The 19,185-nt window shown below is 39.8% G+C and overlaps 1 protein-coding gene across 1 annotated transcript in view; it reads right to left on the reverse strand.

Annotated features, from left to right (window-relative positions):
* The window catches only part of EPHA6 (EPH receptor A6), a 1,179,434-nt gene that overhangs the window by 274,786 nt on the left and 885,463 nt on the right, over positions 1-19,185 (reverse strand). The window contains exon 7 of the mRNA XM_073584415.1: positions 1,347-1,509. Within this exon, the coding sequence (XP_073440516.1) occupies positions 1,347-1,509 (163 nt within the window). The remainder of the gene's footprint in view (positions 1-1,346; positions 1,510-19,185) is intronic.

A 19,185-nucleotide genomic window follows, 5' to 3' on the forward strand; every position in this document is an offset into this window, starting at 1 on the left:
AGCTTAACAAGGGCATTGTATACATGGGAGTGTGCCTACACATCAACTACTAGAATTTGTATTTGATTAGTAGCTTATTTTTGTATAATTAACGTCTGCATTAATCTCCAATTGCATAATTGCCCTCTTTCCCTAACTACAATAAACTGCAAAGCCTCCCTGCATGTCAAGGTAAAGTAACATTCCTGCCTACTCCACCGAGCACTGATTCTGTGATCCCTTGCCCCTCAATGAAAAACAGGACTGTATATGCAACTATGCTAATGATGGATGCACAGTGTTTCCATAATCAAAGCACAATTAAGCATTGATTATGGAAATTAATCTACCATTCTGATGCTGCACATTGATGTAAAAATTCTCTAGCTTGGACCACATTATGTATTTCTCCAGGATCAGATTTTCCTATAGGTAATTGATACCTGTGTATCTGTACTTTGCCCTAAGTAAAGCATTCACTGTCATATGGTCACAACTCCCACTGTACCACACGAGTAGTTACTGTGCCGCCGACTCTTCTCAGCGCTGCTCCAGGTGATTGACAGGTTTTTCCCTTGCCTGCACATAGTGAGAGACCTGACAATCAGATGCAATAGTGCTGGGAGAAGCCGTCTGGGGGCAGTGCTGGACAACTCTGTTCTCTGGCTGTGGTCCCCGCTCCGCGTCTTTAAAGGGAATCTGGCAGGAGTCTTTTGCTATTTAATCTGAAGGCAGCATGATGTCGAAGGCTGTGATACTGATTTCAGGGATGTGTTACTTCCAAGGCTGTGTGCTGTAGTTTCAATACAATCAGTGTTTAGTCAGCAGGATATTATCATTGTCGGACTAGTTCCTGCATGCCTTCTGGTCCAACCACGCCCCCAGCAGTGATTACCAGCTCACTGTCAATAGACAATGTACATAGCAAGCTGAAAATCAGGGGTGTGGTCAGCTTTCTGCAGCAGAAAAAACTTTAATTGTATCACAACGGCTGCACCAAGTAAAGTAAGTAATACATCCCTGGAATCAGGGTATCTTTCCCTACATCATGCTGCTCTCAGATGAGGAAGCAAAAACCTTGTGACAGATTCCCTTTAAAGTATATTTTCCTTGAAACAGAGAATAAAACACCGGGCTGCAATCATATGGCCACGCTGCGAATCATGCTGCTTGTGGCTTGGCCAGCATGGCAGGTTCCCTTTAAGCCATGTGAGCCATTGCATTCAATGTCTCTACCACTGACAGATGTAAATCCACACAATTAAGAAGGATAGGAACTTTGCATGCTAAATTAACGTGAAGTAAAAAGTGACCATTTTGAAAATCTGATAAGATCCGTTCTTTGGAGAACGTTGATTAAAACTTACTTTCATCTCCGGTTTCAAATTCAAACTTGTGACTGTAGCCGCTGTATCCCGCAGCGGTCCTGACGCGGATGTGAAATATATACTTGGTGGACGGCTTCAGGCCCGTGATAATGACGCTGGGAGCTTTGGATCTGGTGGAGGAATAACTGAGCTGTTCATGTTCCTGTAGAAAAAAAAAAGAAAATAGTCATAACGAAGAAGCCAGATCACCTGGAAAATATCATCTCATTGCTAATGCAGACGCCGGCTGCAACCTTTTGTGAAATGCACAATGAGTTTATGTAGGTTTTTCTTCTTTTTCACCCTTTGTTATTCTTTAGCCTTTGAAAGCTGCGCCTTTGATTTGCTGCATGAAATGACAAGTTCTTAGCGCCATCGAGCTTATCTTTATGATAAACTCCGCTCTGCATTTACAATGAAAGCTCGCTTTATACTTTCAAGCGGAATGAATTATAATGTTGCTTCCTTAATGGCGCACCACACCAATGATAATAAGTCAGGCTTAAAGGGGAACTCTAATATTTCCTAAAATGATCCCATAAAATGTTCAGTCTACTTTTTATTTTCATGTTTTATTGGATGGAGCCATCCAACCATTGGGATTATGCTAGGGAATTGCATTCTATGACCTTTACTCAAGCACATCCATACAATTCCACAATTTTAAAAGGGTATATACTGTATATTTTGTAACTGAAGGAGGACCTGGCATTTGCTAAAAAAAATTATTCCTGGTGAAAAAGCAGAAGGTGAAACACACGTCCAGGGGCTCACCTGGGGAGAGTGCACTGGCATCTGATTATGGGTAAGCTATGCTGACTGCTGTCTGGAGTTCTTATAACTATTGGCACTTTGCACTTTGTTTTTTAGGGCTTATCTCGTTACTATGAGTTCACAGGTGATCGGATTAGATCTTGTGCTCCTTACTTCTTGTATAGCATAGACCCTTGTTGTTTATGGCCCCAGGTGACTGTTAGGAATCCTGCCTTACTCATCTGTGTCATATTGTTGTTCACGGTGGTCTCAGTGGTTAGCACTGCAGCCTTGCAGCGCTGGGGTCCTGGGTTCGAATCCCACCAAGAGCAACATCTGCAAGGAGTTTGTATGTTCTCCCCGTGTTTGCGTGGGTTTCCTCCCACATTCCCTGATAGGGAATCTAGATTGCGAGCCTCACTGGGGACAGTGATGATAATGTGTGCAAACTGTAAAGCGCTGCGGAATATGTTAGCGCTGTATAAAAATAAAGATTATTTTATTATGATTGCTATGCAATGTCTTCAATAAATATATTTATATATATTATATTTTGAAGTCAGCACTCCTCTCTTTTCTTTGTTGGATGAAAAAAATAGTTGAATATATTGTAAAAATCCTGATTCTGACACTTTTTTTCCATTTTGTGCTGTGTCGCTCTAGTGCAAAGATATTCACATTTGTTGCTTTAGGAGCACAATATGTGAAATCTCTCCTTGCAGTTCAACTGGGCGTTTCTTCAGACTTATCTTTGCGCTTTCACCCCTTCCTCCCAGATGCTGTCAATCACAGCTGGGCAGGTGATCTAACAATGCAGCAGTGAATGTAAAGGGCAGAATCTGGGAGGGAAAGGTGAAATCACACAGGAAGAGTCTTCAAAGAGTATATGAAAAAAGTTTTTGCTGTTTATTTTGAATTGCATCCATGACAAAAATCTAATAAAACCCCTCTGTGTGACCATGTACTACAGGTATCCTTAGGAGATATGTTGAAGATGAAGATCACATTCAGCAGATTAATTGCAGAAATTTCTGTAACTTTCCCAATCCACTTGTATGCTGCAGAAACTGCCCACTTAAGGGCTGGTGCACATGTTGCGTTTTTGTCTCATTTTGCTTGCTGTGTTCTTACAAATCCTGAAGGTTTTCTTTGTACCGGCAAAGTGAATGAGATTCCTGAAGTCTCACGCACACGTTGCTTATTTTTTTTACTTTATTTCAGATTTGCAACAGATTTAAATCTGCAGGATGCCAATTCTATTACTGTTTTTTTTTTGTTTTGAGCAGAGGAAAATCTACACCGAAAAAGCAAGTAAGAAAAGGCAACAAAAACACAAGAAAAAATATGGCAAAAATGCACACATTTTATACTACTTTTTTCCTGCTGACAGATGCATAAATTTCTGCAGCAAATATTTAAAATTTGCACATAACCTAAGATGAATGGAAAAAGAATTCAACAAAAAAACTGACAAAAGTGATTACACCCTTAGAATTGTCTGGTTGTCACTTCTCATCCATACGTCTATGTGTAAGGGGCTAATAATCTATCCATGGTCTTAAATTTACATATTTCCCCTTCTTTTACATTTATGGAGGTACATTCTTCAGATTCTTCTAATTTTAAAGCAAACACTTGAAATGGAATCAATGCAGAATTATCAAAACTCCACTAGTAATCCTGACTTATTTTCATGTATGTAGCTCCCATTTCGAGATATAACAAGGTAGGGTCATCATAAGGATGAAGAACGTAAGCGTGAGCTTTAAATGCTATTTGTTACTCACATCTACCCGCAGGTAGTGCCAAAATGCCGGCGCTATCCGGGGGTAGTGGATAGTCCTGTTGGCGAGAGAAAAAAATGCATGTAACTTATAGGGATTTTATTCCCTTGGAATCAGCTCTTCAAAAACTAAATTACAAGAAAATAATTAATTATATATTTTCTGTAAAATGTGAAAAACACTAATATAGATCTAATAATATAAAGAAGATATAAAAGGTCACAAGTCTGCTACCTATAGGAGATAGTCATAGCAGTGTCCATTTTCTCCAGTACATTACATCTTTATGGTTGTCTAACCTTAGTATACGCTGATATCTTCACCTGTCAAATCCACGGAAATTTAGGAAATCAGATCTTGGCCGATTGAGTCACCATTAGAGATGAGCGAACCCGAACTGTAAAGTTCGGGGTTCGTACTGGAAACGGAGCTGCACTCCAAACACGGACTTTTCCTGGAAGTCCGTCTTATTGTTCGGAGTTCTGAGTGAGTCATGACTCATGCAGGGAAAACTGACCTCTTGTTTCTACATAGAGCTTAGAATGATTCAGCCAATCAGTTTTTAATCATGTGATGTCATAGACCTAACAGAAAAGAAAATGACTATCTGGGTAGAAAGCCAAAATGAGCAATTGTAAGTACACAGTGCTATGTAATGTGATGACTGCAATATGTTAAGATAATAAGAGATCTTGTTTATGTTTTATATTTTTTTTTAAATTGGCCCCCTAGCTATTCAGGTCAGTGGGACACCTAAAAGATTTAGTAAAGATTCTATATGAAACAAAGTCACTATTCTGAATTTCAACAAGTTTGTTGGAGGAAAAACAAGACGTAATTTGTAGGTAAACCGACTGCTCACCACACTTGTAATTATTCTTTCATGATCACTTGAGGACACTAAAGGAACCAAAAGAAAACTAGGATGGAAAGTCTAACACTCCACCTACAGTATCTCCAACCATCCATCCATGTATTTTACTCTTCCAGATGGAATCCTGGACTCATTTTTCTAGAACACACACACTTATTTTTGGATGGGAACATTCACTTGCAATTATTTTCCAGGCTCCACTGTTCTGCTTTTGCAGTTTGTAACCTTCTACGATATTTTCTCTTCTACTTGTATTTACCACATATTAATATTTATCTAGGTTCTCTGGAAACTTTGCAAATAACACGATGCTCCACGGTGAAAGCCCAGGGACCAGTCAGCGAGTGTAAAGCAATGCTCAAAACCAGCTTCTCATATCAAGAGAAATGAAACTTGTACCTCAATCTGAAATATTGATGGTGTGATCACTGCGTTCATAACTCCTCGCTGACTTTGTTGGCAATGTTCTTTGCCTTTGAGTTTGTCAGTCTTGTTTGTTAAAGTGAACCCGTCGCCTGCTGGATGAGACAATGGTGGTGAACTGACACTATGTGAAAGGAGGGAACTCTGCTATCATTTTCAAATATGACCGTGATGAAAATAAGTATAGGAGCCGGCTCACACGGAATTGTATGAGGAGCTGTAAATGGCTTAGAGTTGCCATAAGAAATAAATAAAGATGAGCGAACCAGAGAGAGACCGAACTTCTACGGGTCCACTCATCCCTGGAAATATACTATTGTGGTAAGTGAATAGTGCGAGGTGTGTGTTGGCTTACCAGGGCAGTATAATTGAAGATAAATGTAATTATACTCACTCCTGAATAAATTTTATACTTGTTGTCAATATATTTATTTCTTTATAGTTAATGTTGTTAACTGGCCACAAGATGTTGTTTGAACCTGGTTAAGAGACTGTGATATGTCTGTAAGATGAGAAATGGAGGGTTCTTATAAAAAGTGGAAGACAGGAAGAGGAAGTGCAGCCATCTTGGACAGAGACTGTAGGAAGGAGTGTATGAGGCTGTGCTGGAGAGGGATACAGTGTCATCCCCTCATGACAGCACCTGACTGAGTAAAGAGCAGCAGCAGATTGAAGCTGAACTGAAAGTGTATCTGAACTCTCCAGATGTGAGGGGATTCTGTAAAAAGCTGTTAAAGAACACAAGGGGCCCAAATTCTGTGAAGTGAAAGGTGCCACATCCTGTGGAAGTGTTATAGCACAAGACTCCTCGGTATTGCTCGCTGGCTAGAAGAACTCTGCATCCACCTGTGTGTCCTGATTGTGTTGTTTGAGCAGACCCAGCGGTAAGAAACACAAAAAGCCCACTGCGACGCCGCAGTAAGTGAACATGTACGCATCACAATATATTTATATTTTGGCGCCAAAAGACACAAGGCTGCAACGAAGCCTTTAGTTAGTTAGTTAGTTATAATTACTCTACGGACCATGTTTTCCTACCAGAATCAAGGGCCAGAAACCATAAATTTGTCACTACGTTTTTGTGCTGTTCAGTAATTAAGGATTCTATGCTACATATACAGTAGATGCTGACACAGCACACAGTGAACTCCAGGAAGGACTTGTGCTTTCCGCTCTATTCTGCTGGAAGAGGAGTCTCTCTGTGGGACAATATAAATGTCAACCTCATTTGGAGCTGACATAGAAGTCTATCTATTGTACTTTTGGGCCCCATTACTGTGTCAGAACCTGGTGAGACAGAACGACTCAGGCTACGGGTCCAAATTACAGGCTTGTATGCCCTCTGTGTTGCAGTATAGTGTCTCGCAAGCTCCCCTAGATGTTATGCTTTGAAGAAGATTACAATGGCATGTGTTGGGTCAATGCCACATTCCTGCATCTTTTCCTGTAATTTGTAAAATGAAAAATGTTGTATGTTGTCATAAAAAGTCTGGGTCCCATGGAGATGTTATGAGTTATATGAGTTTATGTAAACTCCACCCAAAAATGGGCATTTTTGAGTGGGTTGAGGTACATTCTTGGGTGTAGTTGGTGGGTTGGATTTTATTAGCTAAAATTATTTTTATACAGGCTCAGATTGGTTTAAAAATAATAATAACTACAAGAATTCCTCACCCACCTCTTGGAGCTCCTATTCCAATGCACACCAAGTCACTGCTGGTCTCTACTTCCAGGTCTTGTCTCAAGACTGGAAAAACTTGTCAAGCCAATCAGTGGCATAGCGGTGACTCACTTAAAAAATTGGCTAAATTGAAATTTCTGGATAATTCTAGTTTGTCAAGACAGGACCAGAAAGTAGGAGCTGGGTAAATATTAGTAAAGGAATTGCCGTGGAGGATTACTTTTAAAATACATTTTTATTTATATGCTGGAAGGAATGTTTCATCAGAAAATGACATAGACTCCGAATATGCCAGAATTGTACAGTAAAAAGCTTTGTGCAGTGAGGCGTTGCACAAAAATGTTGAAACTTTTGGTGTTTTCACACCAGCTATGGCCAGCACTGCCAAAATGGGCGCTGCTAGGTTCGGACAGAGGCACAACAGGGTGTGGCGACACCCGCTTGTCTAATTCATGACAAGCTGTGGCGCACCTTCTGCTACAAATCTTACTCTACTCCCTGACTGTGGTGAGGCACATGCCACTTTTAAGACGTGCCTGATCCGCTAAGAGGCACTTCTTAATGAATCGGGTGCCTATGGCTCCTGCAGGGCCCCTCATCAAGATTGGCGTGAACAACTCCGGTCTTGACAAATTGGGTCCTATGTTTTTAAATCAGGTCTTTAAGTTAGATTTTTTTTCAGTGTCTTAAAAAAATTTGATGTATTTTACTTTTTATATCCCAAATATATAGCTGTTTTGTAATTTAAGAAATAACAGCTAGATCTAACATTAGACCCATACATTCTTTTGGGTTCATTGACCTTAGCAGCAATAGATGGACTGAGACCCAACAGAATTGTATTGAAGTATTTTATGAGCATGGTCTCATTAGGGCAATAGGAAGTGACGGGGAGAAGGTGAGCTGTGACATTGTCAATTGTGAATGGAGATTACTGTGTTATCTACTGTATATAGAGGTGATATTTATCATTGTAAATAGTTCTGTAATGATACTGAAATTACAGAAAAGTCTTCTGTAAATATAAGCAAGAAAGAGACTAATATTAGACAGTGTCCAATCAGAAAATTGCAAGGCTTTGTTTTAAAAATATAGTGATATGGAAAATGAAAACTTAAAAATACAATTCTGATTCCTTTTTAAGGGGCAAGGATACATCAGTTCTGAGTTTGGAATTTTACATTATTGCATCAAACTAAACGAGGTTGTTCAGGATTTTCTTTTTTCTTTTTTACTATGGGACTAAAAGCAGGCAGGTACTTGCTTACTACCTGCCTTTTCTACGCGGTGCTGGCTCAGAGCAGTCACTGACCGCTCCTGTTGGCGATTCAGCTGCATCATGTCAACAGAACAACTCTTCCTGTTTCGGGATGCTCTGTTGACAGGATGATTCCACTGACGCACGTCATGGTGATTCACAGCCACAGTTTGGCAACAGAGAGTCTGCTGTCAATAAGTATGACATCAGCATTCAAGCCCTATCAACAGAGCAGAGGTGATGTGATGTCGCTGCTCAATCACCAGCAAGAGCAGTCAGTGGCGGCTCTATGCCAGCAGAGATCGGTGCCAGGCAAGCAACTAGATGCACGTTAGTTCTTAGGCACTTTGTTAAAATAAAAAATAGTTCCAGAAAACCCCTTTAATTTTAAAAATGTACCGAATACTAAAAAAGTTTCGCCAAACTTAAATTCACACTTCACTTAAAGTTGTCAGTTCATAAAGTACAACTTAAATGAGTTTCTAATATCATTCACCCATGTGTATGTCACCCAGAGATAAACTAGTGATCACGGGGGCCGACATTGTTCTCTATTCCTTTTCAGTAAACCCAATGAATAACACTACAGTAACCATTTCCCCAGCTTGAAATAGCTGATAACAGGGAACAATAGATTGCATTCAGCGGCACAGAAAATAGAGAAAAGATAGCGTCCTTTTTAAACCGTTGTATTTGCAAAAATAAAATGTGAGATTTTGCTCTTCTGCACATCCAGCTGCTGCAAAAAACATGAAGGAAACCGATGTATTCAGAGCCGCTATTGCCACATGCGCCGTATATTCCGCGGTAGTAAACAAACAGAATCATATTTTTTCCTCTTGTTCCACTATGAATATTTTATATTACATTTTCAAAATAAAAAAGAACCATGCAAAAATATGAGACCACAAAACTTTCCGGGGAAAAAAATGATACTGTAAGATCCAGGGTCCTGGAAAAAAAAATCTATTTTTTTCCTGAAAAGTAAAGGCTGATATCATATACAATGTGCTTGTGCTTAACAGGAAACAAAATTTGCTAGAGCTGGAAATTTCAAGATGGAGTGTGCAACGCCTCGCAGAGCATAAATTGTGGAGGTAATAAAAAGAGAAACTGTTCCCTGAGGACCAAATTCACAGTCCCTGAAAGCGTTAGTAAATTTTCACATGGTTAAAACAGCACCGCGTCCCCGCTCCACTGCCTAATAATGTTTCTTTGCTGAGGGTAGTATATTCAAGCCTTGACTGGGCTGAATATTATTGAATTATGTTTTCTGATATTAAAGGATGATCCACAGAGCACAATACAGAGGTGCGGGGGGGCTCACACTCTTGTAGTTTATCACGTACCGCCGGTAATCGGTTCCGCTACTGAACACATTCTGTTTTATCAATACGGTAATTGCTTTTGGTTATTAGTTCACATATAAAAGTGGATATGGGAGGTGGGAAATGGGAATCTATTTTCCTGAATTCCTCATACGTACGGTATAATGCCTCATCATTCCGAACGTATGGTTCCTGTGTCCGTCAATTTCTCAACTTTGTGAAGATACCTACTGTATGATGCTGTAGTTATGGGTGGTCCGCTTGTTAAATGACACAATGAAGTCTGTTGAATACTGGGATAAAACACCCATGAGAATAAGGCTTAAGGGTAAAGATAATGTAAAACATTTCACAGGAACAGGTCTATTGGCCGTGTCACTAAATTATGGCCGTTAAACGTAACTCCTACTTAACGGCTCTTTTCTTGATTTGAAGGCCTGACGTTATATGACATGTGCATCACAACACCATGATGATGTCATACCAGTTCAGTTAATCAAAACAAAGCTGTGAATGCAAGGAGGTGGAAAATGGTTCTCAGGGTCATCATCGATCGGTCACAAATTATTGACTGTTTCCCGCATATCAATTAGCAGGAACTCTACTTAGGGGCTGTCATAATTACTGGAGTACCAGCTACATGGTAGGCTAGTTAGGGAGGCAAGGTAAAAATAGAAATCCCCGATGGTCCCAATTTAATGCTGCCTGATCTCCTGCCTCATGGATGAGGTCCTCACACAAGGATGTTAAAATAGGAAAGACTACTGCACTTCTTAGTCTGAGTGAAGAAAGTTACCTGACATCACGTCATGTTGAAGGGGACCACACTTTACAAGATGGCCAATGCTTAAAGGGATTGTCCCAGGAAGAAAGTTCATTTTAATTAGTAGATCTTGGAAAAATAATTTTTGTTCCACCTGATCCGGAACCTTGGTCATGGCCTGTTAGGACCATTGAAGTGGATACTCCATGGAGAATCCAACAGCGTCTCCATTGCTTCACACTTCTAACAGCCATTACAGAAAGTTTCTACTACACTGCTCCTAACAAGCTGTGACTCAAGTCCAGACAGGGAGGATTTAAGAGGGTTGTCTCACAAATAAAGTACATTTTAATAAATAGAGCCATAGAGTACCCACTCCACTGGACATGACAGGCCGTGACCAAGTTTCCGAACCGGGCGGACCAAAACGTTTGCCTACTGTACAGCGTAGTAAGCTAAAACTAAATTTTGCCTGTTAAGAAGGGGATGATATTACATATGTCTGAAAATAAATGAGGTTGATGTTTACACAAAGTAAATCCACCAACTTTACAGCTTTATTTTCATTTATTATGCATTTCAAAAAATAGAACTATTATATTCTGCAGCGTTTTACATACATTATTATTATTGATGTTCCCAATGGGGCTCACTATCTAAGTTCCCTATAATTATGTTTTGGAGTGTGGGAGGAAACTGGAGAACCTGTAGGAAACCCACACAAACACAGGAAGAACATAGAAACTCCTTGCAGATGTTGTCCTTGGTGGGATTTGAACCGAAGACTCTGAGCTTGGAGCTCCTTAGACATTTTCTGGTAGTTAAAAGACTAACTACTGCTTACTCTCATTGTTCACAACCTATGTGCATGTAATAGACTGAATAGTTCATTGTCTGTTCACGACTTCAAGGCATGTTAATAAACTAAAATATTCAGAGAAACCTATGGAGGCTCTAAAAGAATCATAGCCCTTAATTATTCCAGTCTGACTGTGATTACGACTTTATTATATATCTCTGCCCAGAGCCTAAACAATCACACATTTTCCTTTTGGTTATTATGATTTAATATACAATTAGCATAATAACTAGCCAAATGTAAATGTCATGGCCTGAGGGACCACTAATTATCCAGCATAAGCAGTGTGATCATCTTGTGGCATCAGTAATGTCGAAATGCGATTTTGGAAATAATCCTTCGGTGACCTCAAATCTCATCGCTTGCTTTAGAAGTTACATATATTGGTTATTAATGTTTTCCAGGTAGGAGAATTTTCAGAGCTAGCTTGTGGTACTGTCGCTTGTTGAGAACATAGACATGCCAATATTATATGCTTTCTTTTCTAACATTTTCATCCATTTTTTATCCATAGCCTTAAAGGAAAACTAAAACTTATGTCTGAGACATCAAAATAGCTTCTTATATCATTCACACAAATCTAGAAATACTTAACCTACAAAATTCCTCATTTCTAATTATACAGCGATGCTTTCCAAATATTAGAATTACAACCTAAAAACAACCAAGAAGGAGCATATACTGCCATTCATGTGCTGTACATGTTTTACACAGACTCATAGACTTGTATTGGTCCATGCTACCGGTAAAAAATGGACATGGCTCCGTCTTCTTTCCTTTTTTTGAAGATAGGGACAACATTTGCCCTTCTCCAAGCTTCTGCGACATCTCCTGTTTTCCAGGATTTTTCAAAGAATTTGGCTAGTGATTCTCAATTTCTCCTCCTAACTCTTTCAGTCCTCAAGGATGCAAATTGTCTCTTCAGCGAGAAAAAGGACTATAACTCTAGTGCCACCGATAGGAAGTAGCAATCCTAGAAGTCATTGTCGATCCTTTAACAAGCCTTGTCACGTGACATAGGATACAAGCCAAACCAGAATCTCAATTTGCAAACACTGTGTTTCAGGGTGCTGCCCCTCATGAGTGCAAAGTGTGAGATCTAGTTTGGCTATGTGAGAGGCGTCTGACGAGGATCCTTAGAGAACACAGATGCAAAATAGTAATTTAACAGTTCAACCTTCTCAACATCATTTTTGACCACTTCACCATTTTCATCCTGTAAATATCCTATAGCATGTTTGAACTTTCTTTTGCTTTTGACATACCCCCCAAATCCTTTTTTGCTGCTTTTGGTTTCCTGTGCAAGCCTTACTTCATTACTGGCTTTAGCTCTTCTATCTCTTGCCCTGCATTCCATGCAAACAGCATTATATTCTTCTTTAGACATGTCTCCCCATTTCCATTTGATATACATTTCTTTTTTCATTTTTAACAAGTGATTAAGTTCCGTGTTCATCCATCCTGGTCTCTTTAAATGCTTCCAATTCTTCCTTCTTTTCAGGATTGTTACAGTTTGTGCGGTGAGAATTTCATTTAGCAAAATCTCCCATCCTCCTTGGACATTTCTGTCATTTGGAACATCCAGCCATTGGACATTTCCTAACCTCTTTCTGAGTCCATTAAAATCTGCCTGTCTGAAGTCCAACCTTAAAGTCTGAGTTCTCGCTGGTCTTCCTCCTGTTATAATCCAAAAATCGAGGATAGCATGATCACTGCCTCCTAAATTCCCAGCCATCTTTACTTCCTCAACTATTTCCTCCTTGTTGTTAAGAATTAGGTCCAAGATTGCAAAACCTCTTGTTCTCTCCTACCTTTTGAAAGATAAAGTTGTCAGCAAGAGGCGATAAGAATATTCTGGACCCTGTACTTTTGCCTGAGAGAGATTCCCAACAAATATCTGGATAGTTAAAATCTCCCATGATCATTATGTCTTACTTTTTTTTTTTAGAACAAAGACATCTGATGTAATAATAGTTCCAATTCTCCTTGTTTGTTTCCCATGCTCTGTGCATCTGTATGGACACAGTTTAGTTTGTAGTCTGTTTCTCCTGTTTCTCTATTTTCATTCAGAGTTTGTTGTTTCTGTTCTTTCCTTCCCCTTCTAATAGCAGGGTTCTCAAAAAAATTCATTAGCTGCATATTTTTTTCCTGAGTTAAGTTAACACAGTCTTAGGTTAGCAAATAATAGGGCAAACAACGTCCATTCATGAAATCTATATGCACAACCTCTGGTGATAAGAACAGGAGGTACAATGATAAATTGCCAAAATTTAGGAAGATTAAAAAATAATCTTTATTAATAAGGTATGATTAAAATATGAAGCGAAAAAATGGTAAGATATGATGCAAATCAAGCTAACGGAACAAGAAGGAGCACAAAAGCTGGATAATAAAAGGTAAGTACCAGCAATCTGAAGCACAAATGCTGTTCAAAAAGCAAAGGCTCTAAAGAAAAGCAAGGATCTCCAGAACAAATAATATGGGCCAAGTATTGTGATTAGTGCATATTAGCCATGGGGTGGGAGCACACACAGCTGGAGCCTTTTGCACTGAAGTACTTAAAGGTATAACTTTATATTGTCACTAGCTGCTGGCCCGATTCTAAAGCATCGGGTACTCTAGAATATGGCCAGCGGCAGATTAAAATAAAAAATGTGATGTACTTACTCTCCAACGGCCCCCAGAATCTGTCCCTCCTCTCCACACTGCCGGAATCTTCCGTTCCCAGTACTGCTTTGCGCCAAACACCGCTGCTGACGTCCTCTCGCGAGAGCGTGACGTCATCAGCGGTATTTCACACAAAGCAGTACTGGGAGTGGAAAATGCTGGCAGCGTGGAGAGGAGGGACAGGTTCCAGGGGCCATCGGAAGGTGAGTAGATCACTATTTTTTACTTTAATTCTATTTTTCAAACGTTTATGGAACCGAGGGTCCGAAGGAGTGTCTTCTCCTCCGGATCCTGGGAACCGGCTAGTGCCCGGAGATGACCCGCAGCAACTGTCGCGGTGGCGTGCATCCTGCTAATTGTGGACTGCGCCTGTTGCTGATTGGTTGCGGCCTGGTGGGGGCCTGGCGGCCGCGACCGGTTGGCGAAGCGGGATTTCGGTTACAGACAGACATGATAAGGCGTTTATATATATAGATCTGTCATTTTGCTCTATGGCCTATAACACATGACACTGAAGCACTTTATTGATATACTATCACATTGTGATTTATCCAACCATTTTATGGCCAATGGCCAATATGCACTGATCACAATACTTGGATATATAGCATATGACTTTATACTGATGCACCTTATAGTTATATCTTCACATTGTTTTTTTACCTTCTTTAATGTCTCTTGGCAATATATATTCATTGGATCTGCCTATATAAGCTCTCTGTTGACTATTGTTAGTCTATGTTAATAAGGATTTATTTTTTGTCATGCTTTAGGAATGCTGCTTGTTTCATTATGTATACGTATTTATTGCACTATGCACTTTATGTTTCTATATGTGAATAAGCATTACCTGTACCCATATTATTTGTTCTGGAGATCCTTGCTTTTCTTTAGAGCCTTTGCTTTTTGAACAGCATTTGTACTTCAGATTGCTGGTACTTACCTTTTATTATCCAGATTTTGTGTTCCTTCTTGTTCCGTTAGCTTGATTTGCATCATATCTTACCATTTGTTCGCTTTATATTTTAATCATACCTTACTAATAAAGATTATTTTTTAATCTTCCTAAATTTTGGCAATTTATTGTTGCACCTCCTGTTCTTATCACCAGAGGTTGTGCATATAGATTTTTTTCCTGGCCATATAGTTCCCATCCCATATTGCTCTAGTTTAAAGCTCTCCTGATGAGTGTAGCAAGGTGTCTACCAAATATGTACAGTATTTTCCTTTTTGTTGTAAGATGCAATCCATCTCTAGCAAGGAGTCCATCAAACAGATAATTCGCTCCATGGCCAAGAAGCTCAAAACGTTGCTCACGGCACCATCGACATAGCCAGTTGTTCACTTGTAGAATCCTGTTCAATCTCCTTGGTCCATGTCCATCCACTGGGAGGATGGATGAGAAGACGATCTGCGCACTCATTTTCTTCACTTTCCGTCCTAGATCTTCAAAGTCTATGCATATCAGTAGACGAAGGTTGTCATCTGTGTAGCACTGAAGATTCTTGATACCCTATCAGACACATCTTTGATTTGGGAACCTGGAAGATAGCACACTTCTCTTGAAGTAATGTCCGGTCGACATAGAGCAGGTTCTATTCCTCTCAATAGGGAATCCCCCATGACTACCACTCTCCTTTCCCTCTTCACCACAGGTCTTTTTTTTCTCTCTTCAAGAGTCTTTTGATTTCTTACTAGGGTGTTCTTTGTTAGTAAAGCACTTTTTTGATATATATCTTCATAGTTGTCCTGCTTGAGAGCTTTGTAGCAATTGTGCACCAGTATGGATGCTGACTGCCTCCTCATCCTCCTGCTTCTTATGTGATTTCTAAAGCCTTCTTCACTTTCTTTATGGCTTCATGTTTGTCTTTGTATTTTATATATGAACAATAATAATAATAATAATAATAATAATAATAATTATTTACTTTAGAGGATAACTATGTTACAAATGATTTAACATCTAATTTTTTAAGTCACTACTGTCTCTTTAACAAACTCATAAACTTCTTGTAAGGGTTTGATTTGTGAATAAGTCCTAAATACAAACTTAAAAAGAAAAAAAAAACAGATTAGAAGTTCCCAATTCCAACGCCAAATGATTTTCTTTTATTTCAAGAACGGCATACTTAGCAATTCAAAAGCACATTGACTTAGTGGTTAATTTCATTGCTTTGCATTTTTCTAAGTCTCCCCATATGTTATCTGGCTTATCTCCTGCATCTTGTATCCAAATGCTTTTCTGTGTGTTTGGGTTGTTTTGCAATTTTTTTCTCTTCTGAATGTGTTTTATTGACCCATCAATTGTGATTAGTTGATGAAAGAAACTGTGAGCAAGAAAGCATGGCGTCTTAGAAGAGCGTTGTGTTTTCATTATCACCTCTTTTATCTCCCTTCTTATTCTTCATATACACATTCCCAACCTTTTAGTACTCTACTGGGCTGCAATAATCTGTTCTACACAAACTTTTACAACAAATGAACTGGGTTATCACAGCAGTAAGAACCGATGGGAACATTTTGCCAAATACAGCTCAAATACTGTTGCATGAAACAGAAGACTTGGGCATATGCAGGGTATTTCTTTGTCCGTATCAGTTGTGCATTTGCAGAATTATAGCGATCAGTTGTGTTGTTTTGCTTTTTAATTATGTCGAGTTATTTGCATCGGGAATAGCATCATTTGAGCTGTAAACAATGGAATTATCACAAGGGTGTCACGTCCCACTGGAAAACCTGACAGACGAACACATTGGATAATAAATCTCAAGTCTTCTTTAGAGGTGGTGTGATTCATGTCCTATTTTAAATGTATTTGGTTTGCTTCAGTGCTGAGAGGGTTAAAGACTCTTTTCATACTGGCTGAGGCAATACAACCTGGTAGATTTCAGCTGCAACTGCTTATCATTTATTGCCTCTGGGTGTTTAATCCGTGCCAGTGAAAGATTTGTCTTCCTGTGCTAAGTGCTAAATTTAAATGTTTGGAGTGAACTTGTTGTAGTAGTGGTATGTGGTTTGCTGTAGTATGTGTGTCTTTATCTCCTGATCCCTAATCCTATTTAGTTTATTCCTCCCTGTCCCTATCCTCCTCACTATTGTTGGTGAGTGCTTTTGTATGATAGAGGTTTTCTGTTATCCCTGTTTTGTCTTTGCGCCTTGTCTACCTCACTTTTCTGTCCCATGGCTCATGGGGGAGGGGACATAGGGTTTAACAGGAGCATAGCAAGATCAGAGACCCAGGCCTCTTTACCTTCGAGAGTACCTCCGGGACAGGGATAGTTAGGGTCCCAGTTCCAGGGACAGTTTGAGGCCCCTCTCCCTTCCTGAAGACCATAACAGCATGACAGGAATAAACTAATGCTACCTCAAATCCATGATGAGTATTTTGGTGCATTTCTAATGCTGCTATTTTTTTTAAGCATTTCTGCACCAATTTGCAAATTTAGGCTACTTGTATTTTTCATTGAATTTTTTTGTGAGGTTTTTTTTTTACATGTATTTTATCCCCTTTTTTCCATCTGTGGTTTTGGTGTCTTAAGCTTTGCCATGTTTTAAATAGAATTGCTTTATTTAGTATTCTTCTTGTTACGTAGCATAGATAAAACTATATCTATGAAGTCGAAAAAGTAGAGGAAAAATCACACTCACCATCCTTTATAACTTTTCTTCTTTGCTGGAAAATGAAAACATAGGATTTGCTAGGTGAATGGAATGATTGCAGGACATGTTGAAGCACCAGTTGGCAAGAAACAGCTGTTGTCCTTCAAGCATTCCATTCACCCATGCAAACCCTATGTTTTCATTTTGTAATAAAGAAACGATTTAAAGGACGGTGAATACATTTTTTCCTCTACTTTTTCCTGCTATGCTGCTTATGCTATTTTATACGCGCCCGTGTCCTGCATGGTCTGGTTCCCTGCTTATCCCATGCATTAAAGGGAGTATCTGTGGATGGTGCCAGCACACATCTTTGCTGCATGTAACCATCGCTTTTCTGCTGAGGAAACAATACATTTAATCACATTCGTGTTTTTTATCTGCATATTTTCCACATCTCATTAAAGCCTGTGGGGAAAATGTGGAAATAAAATCCAAAAATTGCATTGCAGGTCAGTTTCAATAGTGTAATAAAGAGCACAGTAATAATAAAGAAATAGTAGCAGAAAACACACAATATGCTAACTGTGATAACTTAACCTATAACAGGATTGTTGCTGCCACAGTACCAGATGATGGAACCTACCAATTCTGTTAAAGGAACATTAAAAAAAGCAGAGGCCTGAACTTGTATGTATGACCATGTCTGAGGAAAGGGCTATAAAGATAAAAGTTTCAAAGTGATGTAAAATAGCAGAAAATATATATCTTTTCAGTGTTTTTCATTTTATGGCATTGGTGAAGACTGCAGCCAAGTGGGATCCCATTACTAATTATGGATTACTTTTAAAGGCACTACATTTAAGGATGTAAGGATTTTTACATTTTCTTTTAACAGATATGTCAATGCAGCGTGCTGTAGCAATGGTGGAGGCTGGTGGTTTGCTCCCTGACAGTCCAAGCGTTAAATGAATTTGATGTTTATGTATGTTTATGTATGTTGTAAAAGGATGATACCCACTGGGGCTGCAGTTAGCATAGACAGGGTTAACTGTAATGGCCGGCCCTGTTTGGGAGGGGGAACTGAGGAGGAATAGACTGGGGTCTACGTTAGCCACGATGTGGTGAAGAGAAAGTATTTACCCTCTTTGGTTAACCAATCTACATCCAGGGGAGATCACGGAATTTGTGAAATGTGGGTGTCAGCGGGGCTGGTATTCAGCAGCCTTGATGTGCTCGCATACCTGGGAAGACATCCTAGAGCGAGACCAGGAAGTCTTCAAACAGAGAACTGAGACAGAGGCCCACCTAGGGGGAGCTGGAACTGTCCCCTCAGAAATGGTGCAGATGCCTAGGACTGGGCATCCTAATGGTGAGGAAGATAACCCTGAAGGGTTTCCTGAAGAGCTGGAGGGTTCTGATTGAAATCCTTCAGAGGGCTGTAGACTGGTTTAATCTCCCAAAGGGGCGCCACCGTCCAGTTTGCCAGAACTGCGGGCTGGGGAGGTTAACTACACGAGGCCAGGATCTAGTGAAGACAGGCAGGTCAGGTGGTCCAAAGATTTAGGGTCACCAGCCATGGCCCTACCCAGGTGGGTTGTGGGAGCGTGAAAACAGTGGAGGAGGACCCCGGCCCAGTTAAATTTTCTGACCAGCCTTGGAGATGGAAGAGGTGACTATCTCCTACTGCTTGGGCCACCTTCATGGAAGAGAGAAGCAAGGCCTTGGAAGAAGTTCAGGACTCAATGTGTATTGTTTCTGAAGTACCACAAGTGTGAATTTCTTTGCTGCTGACATTGCCAAGAGGAAGTTGTTAAGGACTGTTGCCTGTTTTCCCTTTGGGGCCGAAATG

This window comes from Dendrobates tinctorius, unplaced genomic scaffold (assembly GCF_039654945.1).
Source record: "Dendrobates tinctorius isolate UK_male_01 unplaced genomic scaffold, ASM3965494v1 ptg000084l, whole genome shotgun sequence".
Lineage (NCBI taxonomy): Eukaryota > Metazoa > Chordata > Amphibia > Anura > Dendrobatidae > Dendrobates > Dendrobates tinctorius.